This window comes from Poecilia mexicana, unplaced genomic scaffold, assembly GCF_051168715.1.
Source record: "Poecilia mexicana isolate PSO_F unplaced genomic scaffold, ASM5116871v1 scaffold_11, whole genome shotgun sequence".
Classification (NCBI taxonomy): domain Eukaryota; kingdom Metazoa; phylum Chordata; class Actinopteri; order Cyprinodontiformes; family Poeciliidae; genus Poecilia; species Poecilia mexicana.
In genome coordinates, this window is record NW_028263380.1 from 1927745 (window position 1) to 1942155 (window position 14411).

At 40.9% G+C, this 14411-nt stretch overlaps 1 protein-coding gene across 1 annotated transcript; it reads left to right on the top strand.

The window, feature by feature from the left end:
• Nucleotides 1-1186: 1186 nt before the first annotated feature.
• On the top strand, nucleotides 1187-11956 carry matcap2 (microtubule associated tyrosine carboxypeptidase 2). Its single transcript, XM_014992640.2, has 7 exons — nucleotides 1187-1977; nucleotides 3038-3684; nucleotides 4565-4708; nucleotides 5341-5473; nucleotides 7287-7592; nucleotides 7677-7774; nucleotides 9847-11956. Exons 1-7 carry the CDS (start codon nucleotides 1953-1955, stop codon nucleotides 10003-10005), a joined length of 1512 nt encoding a protein of 503 aa, XP_014848126.1. The 5' UTR covers nucleotides 1187-1952; the 3' UTR covers nucleotides 10006-11956.
• The last annotated feature ends 2455 nt before the right edge of the window (nucleotides 11957-14411 follow it).

Consider the following 14411-nt stretch of genomic DNA (forward strand, 5'->3'; position numbering starts at 1 on the left):
AACTTAAAAGGAGCGCCAGGGAACCAATCAGATATCACGGGCTGGACACAGGCTTTGATCAGCCAATCACAGCCTAGGCGAGTGAAACAAAGGGAGTTTTTTTCGTTGCATACAGTAACTACCAACCAGTCCTATATTTGTCACGAGTCTGCTCCAGGTCTGCTCCCAGTTTTATGTCACGATCTGTGCATTCAAAACAGTAAAATCTATCTACATTACAAATATACAATATGTAATATACATACATATACACCAGACATGTCCAAAGTCCGGCCCGGGGGCCAAATGCGGCCCATGGTCAAATTTCATCCGACCCGCAGCCTTTGTCATAAAACCAATAACGTAGAATTAATACATTGGGCAGCAGTACTGTTACCTGTAGATGGCGTAGCTTACAAACTAAATGCTGTTCCTCATTTACCCACTAGAGGGCAGCAGCCCGTGTGACTCAGACCATTTGCAGCTGGAGCTCATCTATGGAGTTAGATTTATGGAGTTAGATTCAATCAAAAAAAAAATCACGTCAAACAAAAGAAGTAGTATTCAACCAAAAAAAAAAAATCACGTCAAACAAAAAACAGAGTTGTGATCAAAACTTTTTTTTTAAATTGTTTCAAACAAAAAATATTTCAATAAAATTGTAAGAATTATTTTTAAACAAAAAAAATCGCTTTAAAAACTTTTTTTTTAAAAATTGAAATCAATAATTTTTTGTTTGAAACTTAAATTTTTGCATATCAGAATTTTGTTAAGTTTTTGGTTGAGATTCTAAGTTTTTAAAGCACTTTTTTTTGTTTTAAAAAAAATAATTCTTACAATTCGATTGAAATATTTTTTTGTTTGAAACAATTTTTTTGAAAATCCAAAAGTTTTGATCACAACTCTATGTTTTTGTTTGACGTGATGTTTTTTTTTCTATTGAATAATTGTGAAATAAAACTCCACATCTAAGTCTGAACCTTGGAGTTTCAGGTCATTTCGTCTTTCATCAATGTTGCAGTGAAGCATTAAATTCAAATTCAAATTAAATTCTAATTCAGAAACACTGTATTAATCCCAAAGGGAAATTAAATGTTGGCGTAACTCATTAATTCCTCAAAGAGTTATGATGATGGCTTTTGGAAGGAAAGATCTTCAGCGGTCTGTACCACACTGAATCCAGAACGGAAGATAAACTCACCCATCAGTCATCAGTGACTATAGACCTGTAGCCCTGACATTCCACCACATGAAGGTCCTGGAGAGACTTTTGTTGCCCCACCTGAATAAACAGACAAGGATATCAAGACCCCTTGCAGTTTGTTTATTGCCATGGAATTGGAGTTGATGATGTCATCATACACCGGATTCAGCAAACCTGTACTGTCATGAGACTTTCTTAGGAAAGAAGAGTGTCTTCAGTCAGAGGCTTCTTCAGATTTAGTGCAACACTAAGATCTGTCTAGGTGTTGTAGTTTTGTTTTTGTTTTTGTTTTTAACAAGAGTAGATGGTTGTGAAAAGTTATGTGGAATCGCCCTTTAGCCATTTCCCGAATCGCAAGCTGGAATCGGAAACCAACTTCAGCTTCGTAACCAGAACCAGACTTCATGGTCTGCTGGGTTCTGATCTCTAGTGACGGTTATGTCAACTATAAATGAAAGTAATCTCCTACCTAGAAGGACTACAATTCCCATGATCGCAGGACGTATGTCTCCCGACGTTGCAGATGATACCATGGAAACCACTCAGCCACAGCAGAGCAGCTGAATGCGTTAACTCCTCTGTCACAGGAGTGACTGCTGCTCGGTGTAGAAGGGAGATCAACTCGACTGCAGTTCTTGTTGGAAAAAATATCATTCCACTCGTGACGCGTGGTTTCCCATGTTTTGTTTTTGGTGGCTTTTAGCTGGGTTAATGGCTTAATTCCGCTGACTGTTACACGACCGCTTTCGAATATTTTACGTTGAAGAAGATGCTGGAGTCAATTAAAGTTACAGGTAATGTAATAAGTGTTTCGTAACCGCTAAGCATGAATAAAATGCGTAGTATATATAGTTGCGGTAACCTGAAAGCAGCTGGAGTCTCTTCATTACTTCTAGTAATTGGTTCGAGCTGTTTTAACCCACACGTGCGTTAGCTTGAAGATTCACGACACACAGACAGGCTGTGGTTGGTTTAGTCAGCTGATAATTGCTTGGATGGAAGAAATCGTTTACCTCCATTCTGTTTTTCAATAAATAACTGCGATGATTAAGAAAATAATCAAAGCACACGTTAGAATTTAGTGTGGCCTTTCTGCACTCCGCACAAGATTACACACATACATCATCACCATTGTTTGGGTTAATAGCCATCAACGAACTTCTGGTATGATACCTGCTAGATATTTGACTTCTCAATCGGTAGAATCCATTCATTTAAATTGATGTGAATTTTGGCAAGGAGCTCACCAATTTTCAGCAGGGTTGAGGTCATAGTTCTGGTTTCTGGGATACCTCTCAGCAGCTCATTCTGATGGGTCAGAGAGCCAGCTGAGCCGTGAGGGAATGGTGATGAGGCAGCTGGAACCAGTAAAGCTGCTCCTGGTGTCTCAGTGTGCAGCTGACGTCATCAGACCCAACGCAGACGTCATCAGACCCAACGCAGAGCGCTCTCTCTGGTTGTGTCCGAATCGTCTTAGTAGACATTGCAGAGCCCTTCTTTCTGTACTGCCAGCCTCTGTAAGCTTAATGGGAATCAATTCCAGTGAAAAGTCAGGACGCTGACTCCTGATCCTGAAAAGCCCATAGCTGAGCAGCAGCAGTCAGGAGGTCTGACCACAGAGTACGTGTTCTGTGGCCTGCCTGAGGCGTAACAAAGTGTGTTATTACCAGACTGGAAGTCAAGTTTTCAGCGCTTTGTGTCGCTTCAGCTCCTTATCAGAACTGATCTAATTTTATCTTTCCTTGAAAAGAGGATTAGTGTGTCTAGTTTGCACTGGCTTCACATCAGAGTGATGCTGAAGCAGGCATGACTCAGAATAATCTGCCTTCTTTTCTACTCTCTCTCCTCTTGAAGAACAACTTCACTGGCCAGAGGTGGATTTGTCAAAAAAGTCCATCTTCAACTCTGCCAATAGGGTGGTGAGTCCAACCCAGGTGTGCTTTGCAACCATTCCTTCCCCTGCTTTCGAGGACCTCCTGCTGCAAACCGAAGAGGAGGAGAAGAAGCAGAAGGAGAAGGAGTCCCAGTGCAAGAAGCCGAAGCCTTCGATGAAAGGTGGGCTGGCGCTTAGCAAAAGAAACCGCGTGATCCTGGCTCAGAAACAGACCCGTAGTCCAGATGGAGGTGAGAAGCCCGTCCAGACAAACTGTGTCCACTCGGCCAGCAACTGCAATCTTCTGAAGCCGACTCTGAGCCTCACAGTGGTGGGCAGCAAGATGGGACTGATCCCCCGCAAAGCTTCACTGCTCAGGAAAACCCCCAGCCTTAACGCCTATCGTCCTGCGCTCTCATCCCCCTACAATGCAGCCACCTCCCGGGAGGCGGAAAACACCAAGAAGCTCTGCATCTTCACCGCCATCAAGCCGTGCAATGTTGACAGAGAGAAGGACAAGTTCTTCAAGTCTGACTTCAGCTACAACCCCCAGTTTGAGTACAGCAACCCCGCCTCTGCAGGTTTCCTGGCGCGCCATAACCATGCCTCCAGCAGGTTCCTCGCTCAGGTAAGGCTGCATTTCCTCCTGCAGACATCTAGTGTGATTTCTGTGGTGCTTTGTTGGAAAGTGGAATGAAAATGAGAAGTGTGTTTGTATTCAGCCCCTCTGAGCCTCTTCTGAGATCTCTCTCTCTCTACGTTTATGGACATTTTTTGTTGATTCTTTGCAAAGCGACTGAAGCTCAGGTTGGATGAAGAGGCAGTATTTCTGTGTTCTCCAGACACTTAGTTCCATTTAATAGCACAATCAAGTAACAATGTTACCTTCAGTTATAAAAGTTGTATAAATGAAATTTTACTTTGTAATTTATCACCTTGAATTTGGGCCTCTGTCTCGCTGTCTCAATGTCGTCAGTTCAGATGAAGTCTAGTTAAAGCCTGTAGTCTCAGGTCTTCTGTAGCTTCTAACAAGCTTTCTTCCAGGTTTGTCCTTCAAACAGACCATCTTTTGTGCTCCCAGTTATTGACCTGTTGATTACATTTTGATTCAACTAGGAATAAAACTTTGAAACTACAACTCTAAGAAAAATGTCAACAATGGGAAAATCACAAACCACAGGGGTGAAAATACGGTCACTGAAAACATTAATGGATCCATAATCATAATGGTCATAATGTTCAATACACACTTTTAAATGTCGGCTTCATCTGGTTCTTTCCATTCACACAGATTTGGGTGCACCAACAAATTGGCCCTGATTTTCTAAATTTTTGTTTTTTTAAAGGGGCAGTATTGGGTAAAATTAGCCTTTTTGAGCTTTCCATCATGTTATAATGTTATTACTATGGAGACAACAGCAAAGCAACATGGGTCGACAGTTAACATAACATCGTGTCACCATCTCTGAGGTTTCAAAGAGAGTTCCTGAGGGTCTCTTCTGTTGCAGGCAGTGAACATCATGGAGCTGGCCTTGAAGAGATACGGCAGCTATGAGATATTTGAGCAAGTCACCGGTGGGAACCTGCTCCCCAGGAGTCGGATCTGGATCAACGTGAAGAGATACATGGAGAAGGAAGGCTGTGTGGGCGAGGTAGGAGGAGAGCAGGCTGCTCACTTCTCTCATGCTGACTCCAGTTTGGATCCAAGCCGGCTGGATTCTCTGAGAGAAGGCAGTTGGGTGTTGGATTTTCCCCTGGCCTCGCTCGGCCTGCGAAGTCTTTCCTTTGTTTGAGTGCATTAATATTACAGTACAGCACAAAGCAGATCACACCCCTGAAGTTAGTCCGGGGGAACAGGTTTCAGATTTGTCCACTTTTCCAACATCATCCCTCAGTTTGCTTTTCTGAAGCAGAATTTATAGAATTAAACTAATTTATGTTACATCATATGTTCATAATCCACTGCTGAACACTGTTCACATAGAAACATAACCAGGGCCTGACGAAAGAAAATGTTGACCCCTGGACCAGAGCCTCTTTTGTTGCCATACCCACACAAGTTTCATTTCATTTTCCTCAATAGTAAATAGAAACAGTTCATGTAACAATTAAAAGAAATTCAGAATGAAAAGGAGCAGAAAGAAGACTAACTACAGAGAATTTGGGCAGCTATCAACTCAGAACACAATTTCAGACATAGTTGAAATGGATAAAATATACATAACAAACCATCAGCTTATTCAATGCCGTGTTGCTTCATCATAATGATTTGTTCTGCTGACAGATTGTAGTCCAGGTGACAGATGACTTACTGTCCAGAGCCTCGATGACGATGGTGAACGGTCAGCCCACTATGACCATCAACACATCCAGTGCGCGGGAGCACTGGCTGGAGGGCATGCTGAGGCATGAGATCGGTGGGTTCATTGGCTCTGACACACACGTCCTCTATCTACTTTCATCAAAACATGCAACAGGTTCTTTCTGAGAGTCTGTAATATGACACATTGCAGAAGTATTCACACCCCCTTTTTGTAACATTTAGTTTCATTACATCTTCTGAATTTCGGATCTCATGAATAACATTATGGTGTGCATTTGTTTGTAGCTTTCATTACTCTGGTTTCCCTTAGTAAAATTTTATTCAGAAATACTTTATTTGTCCCAAAGAAAAATTAAATGATGTTTGATGATGATATGTTTTCATATCATCATGTAACTCATATAATCCGAGTATATTGAAGTACAGTCACGGCCAAAAGTTTTGAGAATGATTCAAATGTTAATATTTACAAAGTCTACTGCTTCAGTTTTTATAATGGCAATTTGCATATACTCCAGAATGTTATAAAGAGTGATCAGCTTAACAGCAATTAATTGCAAAGTCAATATTCACCTAGAAAATGAACTTTATGCCCCAAAACACATTTCAACTTCATTGCAGCCCTGCCTTAAAAGGACCAGCTAACATCGTTTCAGTGATTGCTCCATTAACACAGGTGTGGGTGTTGATGAGGACAGGGCTGGAGATCAATCTGTCATGATTAAGTAAGAAGAGGCTGGTGCTTGGCATCATTGTTTCTCTTCTGTGAACCATGGTTACCTCTAAAGAAACACGTGCAGTTATCATTGCACTGCACAAAAATGGCCTAACAGGGAAGAGTATCACAGCTAGAAAGATGGCACCTCAGTCAACCATCTACCGCATTGTCAAGAACTTCAAGGAGAGAGGTTCCATTGTTGCCAAAAAGGCTCCTGGGTCAACCAAAAAGTTGACCATAAAGACTGATAAGTTTGAAGTTCTCTGGTACGTAACCCGACCACGATGTTTCCTTTACAGCTTCAAACCAGAGCGCGGCGCAAACGTCCCGTTACGTGGCGTTTTATTACATTGCTTGTTAGTTTTACATTGCTCCTTAGTTTTGTCAGGTTTGACAAAACACAAGCATTGATTGTGCAAGAATGGACTGCTATCAGTCAGGATTTGGTCCAGAAGTTGATTGAGAGCATGCCAGGGAGAACTGCAGAGGTCCTGAAGAAGAGGGGTCAACACTGCAAATATTGACTTGCTGCATTAACTCATTCTGTCAATAATATGATTGCAATTGTATTTCTGTATGTGATGAAAACATCTGACATACACGCATGAAAACCAGAGGGCAGCAGATCATGTGAAAATATAATATTTGTGTCATTCTCAAAACTTTTGGCCATGACTGTATGGTGATGCTGTGGGCAGGAGGGATCTCTCGTTGCAGTCCGTCTTGGACTCTGATGCTGGGGTTCTCTTATTTGATTCTTGATTGTTATAACTGACCGAAGAGATGGTTGGACTTCCTCCTTTTGTCTCTACTCTCCTCCTTTTCAGCTCCTCTGGAATTTGGGTCCCAGATGAGCCCAAATCCCAAGGTCAGCAATGCTGAGTTCAGGTACTATTTGAGTGTTTAAAATGCTAATCAAATCCTCAAGCTTGTAAAAACGAGAGGAGATTGTTTTTTACAAGCTAGAGCTTGTTGCAACGGTTATGCATTAAATAACTTTCCAAAATAAAAAGGAGCAAAACTCCTTCCAGCTGCACAGCATCCTAAACCAGAGGGAAAACCAAACCTACAACAGCTCGACAAAAAATGATGAACAAACATCAAGAAAAGAATATTGATAAAGGCAGAAATAAATTCAGGTTGAATTCTAACTGAACTACAGCTTTGTGAAGTGTTCTCTCTGTGTCAGGCACTCATTACTTCCGAGGCCTCAACAACTGCCAGCAGCCATGGGGCAGCAGCATGGGGAGGAGGAAGCACAACCTGAAGCCTCTGAACCCAACAGAGGAGGGCCTGGCCAGCATCCACAGCGTTCTGTTCAGGAAGGACCCCACTCTGTGGCGCGCTGCGCTGCTCTATTATACCGTCTATCAGGCCAGGCACACGTCCTTCACTCAACTCTTCCGCAACCTGGGACGCTTTGTTCAGGACCCACACACACGCTGGGACTATTGTGTCCGTGCCAAGAGAGGCCAGACCAACACAGCTATGCCAGGTATGTGGAACCAGCTGACCTGACATCCTCAGGACTGATCTATGAAAAAACATGACTGGTCTTTTCTGACCTCTAATCCTGAAGGGTGCTTCAGTAAAGACCAGGTTTATCTGGAGGGCATACTGCAGATCCTGAGATACAGAGACAAGATAAACTTCCCAATGCTGATGGCTCTGGGAAAGGTGAGCAATATGAAGTCTACTGCTCAAAGTCCTGGAGTATATGATCCCCAGGTTCAAACCTTCTCTGGCAAAAAAGTTATTTTGTCACAAAAAAACAGATTTCAGTCCATCAATCTGATTTACACTAGTCTGGAAAAGACCAGCCCCTTGTTTGCTTCGTACAGAGCAAATAGGATTCCACTCATGAGAAACGATTTGTTGCTGGAGGCATTGACTCTGTTGAAGTTTTAATTTTTACCCAGTTGCTAATGTTTACCTGTAATGCACCAGTTTGATGCTAAGACGTTTTCCAGAAATTGTCTGCGCTGTAAACAACCATCCTCCACTGCGAACAGAGAAGTGCTGATCTGAACGAGGCGGCTGTGTGGTAAACATGGACTGAACAGTTTAGTTCTCTCCCTCTGCTGCCATTGCTAAAACTATAGGAAGACCACAATTCTAAAACTTTGCAGAATGTCAATGTCATTGTTTATGGCAATTTTTCTTTCAAAATTACCGTGTTTCCATTAATCAAATTTATATTCATAATTCCAGTTTGTGCAATTTTATAATCAATGGAAAGATGGCTTCTAATCCAACCGTCACTGATGACTAGTGTCCCATTTGGGGTATTTATATTCAGCCTTTCTTTTCATATATTTGACCTCATCTGTCTTCTTATGGTCAGTCCTTTGAGGGAATGTAGCATCTCTACTGCTAACCAATTTCATTCTTCAAAAGGAGAAGGAATTGAATTTCTGTTAAATTCCAAGTAGTATTGTGACAACGGTGGGTAATAAAACCCAGACTGAGCTCCAATGCCTGGTTCAGTGAATCAGAGTTCCAGTGGGATTTCACTGTCTTTGCATATCCATTTTACATGTTTGCATCACTTCCTTTGGGAAACATTTGTTATTTTGGACTCTGAATGACATTTGCCTGGTTTCACTAGGTCAAGTGTAAAGGTTTGGTGGAGGGAGGATTATGGTGATGACCTGTTTCTCAGGAGTTGAGGAGTAGACTTTTTTCTCTTGGTCTTGTGGGAACAATTTGAGGACTACATCCTCCAGTTCTGACATGACTGAGCACCAGTTCACAGAGTAAGGTCCATAAAAACATGGATGAGAAGATTTGGTGTAAAACAAATTGACTAGTACGCACAGAGTCCAACTTTTTTGAGCATTCTATCATGTTATAATGTTATTCCCTTATAAAAATATACATATAATGTGTTTCTTTGATTTTTTTTTCATGCATGTTTGATGAATCCTCGAATCTCTCCTGATGGAGGTGAATAAACTCCATCAGGAGTTTATTCACCTCCTGATGGAGGTGTAAACAGAGCTCCACCTGTTTACCCAAAGCTCCTGTTCAGATCTGCAGTCCACAGCTCCTGAGAATGGCTGTAAAAAGAATAATAGATGAGCATTGTTGTGTTGAAGCAGAGTACCTGAATGAACAGGAGCTTCTTAAAGAGACAGAGGCCCAATTTAAAGGCATCAAAATCACAAAGTCAAATTTCTTCATGTTTGATATGTATAGTGTTTTTATAACACTGTACATTGTATCACAAGTAACTTGTTACAAAATGGCACTCTGTGGCTGGAAAATACACAATGCTTCCATCTAAACTTCATGTGTGTGTGAAGACAGAGGAGGGTTTAAGATGGTAAAGCAGCAGATTTGTTTGTAAAAAGCTGAATATCTTCTTTGTGCTCCTTTACAGCCGTATTATTTTGGGGCTCTTTTAGATCCTGTCACTTCTCTTCCAGTTCATCATCAGTGAACTGTATCTGTAGAGAGCTATCCTTCGTGACACGCCGTCACATTAAACGAGGCGTCTGTGCTCAGGATGGCTGCATGTCTAGAAAAGCAAAGAGCTTACATAACCACCTCCATGGAGGAACATGCCACGCTCTCCTGCTTCAAAGGACCCAATGCAATAATGATGAAACAATACATGTTATGTAACAAGTGATGTCTGAAAGTTCTCTGTTTTTTTTGTTTTTATTTTTCTTGTGAGGAAGGTAAGCATGTAACTGATCAGAGCAGCTGGTCTGAAGAGGTTTAACTTTAGTCTCTGCTGCCTGCAGGTGTCATTTGAAGACGTGGATCGTCTGACACCTCTGGCTCAGATGGAGAAGGTCCGCATCCCACATTTCATTCAGGACCAAGAGAAATATGCTGAGCAACTGACAAAGATTATGGTGGTCAATCAGCTGACAGATGAAGAGCTGAAGACACTCATCTAACCCAGTCCTCCTCCTCTTCCTCAGTCCCCCAATAAAAGCTGCTGTGCTCAGCTCCTGCCTGCATGCTTCACATCACTCACACAGCCCTCATGCATGGTAGCACAGCGGTGAACTGTGCAGTGCTGTGGTGTCTCTGGTGTTAAATCCTAAGGTTGATTAGTCAGTTCAGGTTCTTAATGCTGAGTCAGCATTGGCCTGGTCATTCTTCCCTGATGAGGAACATGAACCCTCTAAAGGAAACCTCACTGGTGTTGTCTTCAGGTTTTGTGTTATCACTGTATGTTTTATGCCAATGCAGACAGACTGCAGTATCCATACCAAACAGACTTTTTCTCTGACCTGTATTGAGTTTGGTGCCAAGTTTCCCTCCTTTTTGTTAAATCTGCCTTGTAGAAGTTGGACTTTCCAAACCCTCTGAGCTGTCTTTCAGACCAGATCTGTTTTGGCCAAATCTGGTTCTTTATTCATAATCAGACTCTGAAAACCTTATCAATTCAGATCAGTTTTATGATAATTTAACATGTAATCAACTTATTTTCTGTGGGTACTTTGCAGGAATGGACAGAAGTTTAAGAAATAATTCAATCTCGGTTATAAAACATTCAAACCACTTCCTCTCCAGTCCCACAGCTCAGAATAAAAGTTTCTTATATTCACCAGTTTCAGAAGACATTTTGCTCCCACTTTGTCTTCATGGTGTTGTTCAGGAAGAGAAACCTCACAGATGGATTCTATTGGTGGAAAACTGGAGCCGTTTTAATCCTCACTGTTTCTTCTCCAGACAAACTAATGTCCACATGTCCTACGGTCCGCAGGACATCAGAGACAACGGCTCCATCCTTGTAATTCCTGCAGATCCAGTTTGTCCTTTTTGTTGTTCTCAAACAGAAGTAACTTCTTGCTGTTCTTGTTGCCACAAGTTATTGCAAAGTGTTCACCTCACTGCGCATGCCCTCAAACCCATCTGCTGCCACTGCTGATCAAGCTCTGATTAATGTCTTCTAATTTAATTAATATGCATCTGATTATGCTGCATCTGAAGTCGCAAACTTAACAAAAGTTTCTTCTCTGTTTAATTACAAATTAAGCACAGAGGTCCATAATTTTAGGCAATGTTGGCCCAAACTTGTCATGATTTGAGATGAGGGTGGTGAGGAATAATGCAGGAAGGCCCAGGTAGTCATTGTAAAAGTTGATTTAATTAAGAAAGCTCAGGAACACAAGAATCTGGCAGACGGCAGAACACACGACGAACAATAGACAAGGATCCGACAAGGAACAAAGACAACAGGTGGACTTAAATACACAGGGAGGGTAATCAGGGAACTAGACACACTTGGGAAGCAATCAACAGGGAAGACAGGACAGGAACAGGACTAAACAAAGAAAACGTCAAAAATAACTACACAGAAAAACACAGATCACCACAAAACTATATTGAAGTACCCATTAGGTTGGACTGAAAAGTTTTCTATAGAAAAGGCTAATATTAAGATTTTAAATATCCACACAAAATAACGTTTTCCTTCTCTTATCCAAGTGTACTTATCCTGTATATGAGATCTGTCCCTTTTGGAAAGACAGATACCATTCCCTGTAGCAACTCTGTTAGGTTAGAAACCGTTTTTGCTGGAGAGAAAGATGAGAAACTGAAGTGATGTTCCAGGCCTTGTTCTAGCCACACCTGCTGCTGGAGAGGAACTCATTCTGAAGTAAGCATTATTTTTAAGACTGTTTATGATAAATGCCCCCACCCCCAAAGATTGGAGTGAACTCACCTCTTTGCACTTTCTGAGCTGTAGTCTACCTTTTTACCACTAGCTGCTAGAGTTGGTTTAAGCTAAGGTAACTAAGGATGCTTTTTGAAAGGACACCGTTTCACTATTTATTACAGTGTTCTGTTTGGATGTGTTTATGAAAGAATCTTTCAATAAAGAAGACATAAAAAACATTCCCAGTGTTTTTATCATTTGTACAGCAGAAATGATCAAGCTACTCACTGAAGTCTGTTTTTTGCCAATTGTTTGAAATGTTATTGTACAAAATGTGCTCTTCCATTGAGCACGTTATTACTATTATTTGTATTACTGTAAATAATTGTAAAAGTAAAAACAATCAAACCTCTGGGTCAGAATGGGATTACTTTGTTTCAGTGGCAATAAGGAATCGGTGAGCAAGTCAAGCACATTTCAGCAACAAGGCAGTTCTACATATTTTACCCCATAAAACAACACAGTAACCAGCAGTGAAATAACATAATTCTGTTAAATGCTTGATCAAATAATCAGGAATAAGTATAATCAGATATACATCAAATATATTAATCAATGTTCTAGATAAATGGACTGAACTTATATAGATATTAAATGCGACTCCAAACAGGTGGGTGTTTAGCCTCGGTTTAATGGAACTCAGTGTTTCAGTTGTTTTGCAGTTTTCTGAAAATTTGTTCCAGGTGCATAGAAGCTGAATGCTACTTCATGTTAGGTTCCGATGCAGAGCAGAACAAGAAGACCTGAGAGGCCTGAAGAGTTGACACAACAGCAGATCTTTAATGTAAACTGCTCAGTGATTTATAAACAAACAGTATTTTAAAGTTTATCCTCTCAGGTGAAGGACTTTAGAACTGGGTGATGTTCTTTATCTTCCTGGTTTTAACAGAACGCCAGCAGCAACATTCTGGATCAGCTGCAGCTGGAGGATTGACTTTATAGTCAGACCTGTAAAGACACTGTTGCAGAAATCAATGCAACTAAAGATAAACACATCATGGATGAGTTTCTCTAGATCTCGCTGAGACATCAGTCCTTTAATCCTGGATATGTTCTTTAGGTGATAGAAAGCCGACTTTGTAACCGTCTTTATGTGTCTCTGAAGGTTCAGGTCAAAGTCCATCACTACAACGAGATTTCAGTCTGATCTCTGGTTTCTATCTAACTGAAGCTGTGTGTTGACTCTAGATGTTTCTCTTGAGGTCCAAAGATAACTTCAGTTTTGTTTCTGTTCAGCATGGCACATCCACACATTAATATGTTCTAAGCATCTGACCATTGATTGGATGGTTCAGAGTCACCTAGTGACATCATAATGTAGAGATGTGCATCATCTGCATAATAAAGACAATTTGCACCACAGCCTGCTTCTCTCCTTTATACAAAAAAAAAACTACATTTATGATATTCCTTTATCTTACATTTTATCTTCACTGAATTGTTTGTACTTGTGAGTCCATGAAACCTAATTTAAATTGGATTTTTCATTGTGCTCACAATCCTGGCCTGATGAAGTCGTGAAGTTTCCCTCAGTGTCAGTGATCTTCATAATGAGAGGTCTTTGAACTGATCACACTGAACAGTAACCGAATCTGTCACTGCTCACTGCCAGCTTTTAAGCTTCGGTCTAACTGGGAGACCTGACACCACTGAGGGCCACAGACTAGTGAATGAGAGCGAGCAGCCATGGCACCCTGCACAATGAGTGTCACTGTACACATCCTTCATGTACTCTGACATTTGGTTGTACGCAGAACACAAGCTTCACAAAGTGTTCTGTAACCTCAGCATGGTCATTGTCTGCTGTGCTGTGACCGGATCTCACACACCGCTGGGCCCATCAGGTCCAGTGGCCCCTCATTGTCTGGTCCAGGGTCATTTTAATAAGGGAGATGACTCCAGTGCTATTCTGCCTGAACCTAACAAACCTTTAAAATCCCCCACATCAGCCAAGCCGCGACTGAAAAAACATCTGTGCACACAGGCACAATAACTAATGTCATATTGAAGGGCAACAACAAAACAAACGTCAAGATGCTCATACACACAGGCATTTCTAAAGGCAATTTCTGCTGCTTTTAGAAATACATTTTCTAGTCATCTTGTAAAGGGCAAAAAGCCATCCAGACTTCTTTATTAATTACAATTAACCACATCTTTTGAACAGCTACATTCTGTTTCATCATCTGTCTGTGTTATCCAAATCTAAGATCACATGAAATACAAAGAAAGATTCCAAAGCCATTATTCACAAATGGAGAAAACATGGAGCAACAGAGAACCTTCTCTGCAGGAAAAAAACCTGATCGGCACATCTCTACTATTTACAGGTTAAAATATGTACAGCATGATAATATACAATGGTAATTTGTTTATATGATTGATCTAAAATGACACATGAATGAATTAATTGGATTTTTTGTTTTGTAATGAGTGTTGTGGGAATATTTCTATATAAATAAACTGGACTTAAAGACCTTATTTAACATGACATACAGTGAAATATTAAAGCTGTCACTTTAACCACTGGTTCCATTATAGGCAGCAGCTGATTTTATCCATTAAGGCCATGCTTTTATATTATCCTCACCTTATTGCAGTGCTTGTTTTGTTTAGAGACAACAATTCTAAATG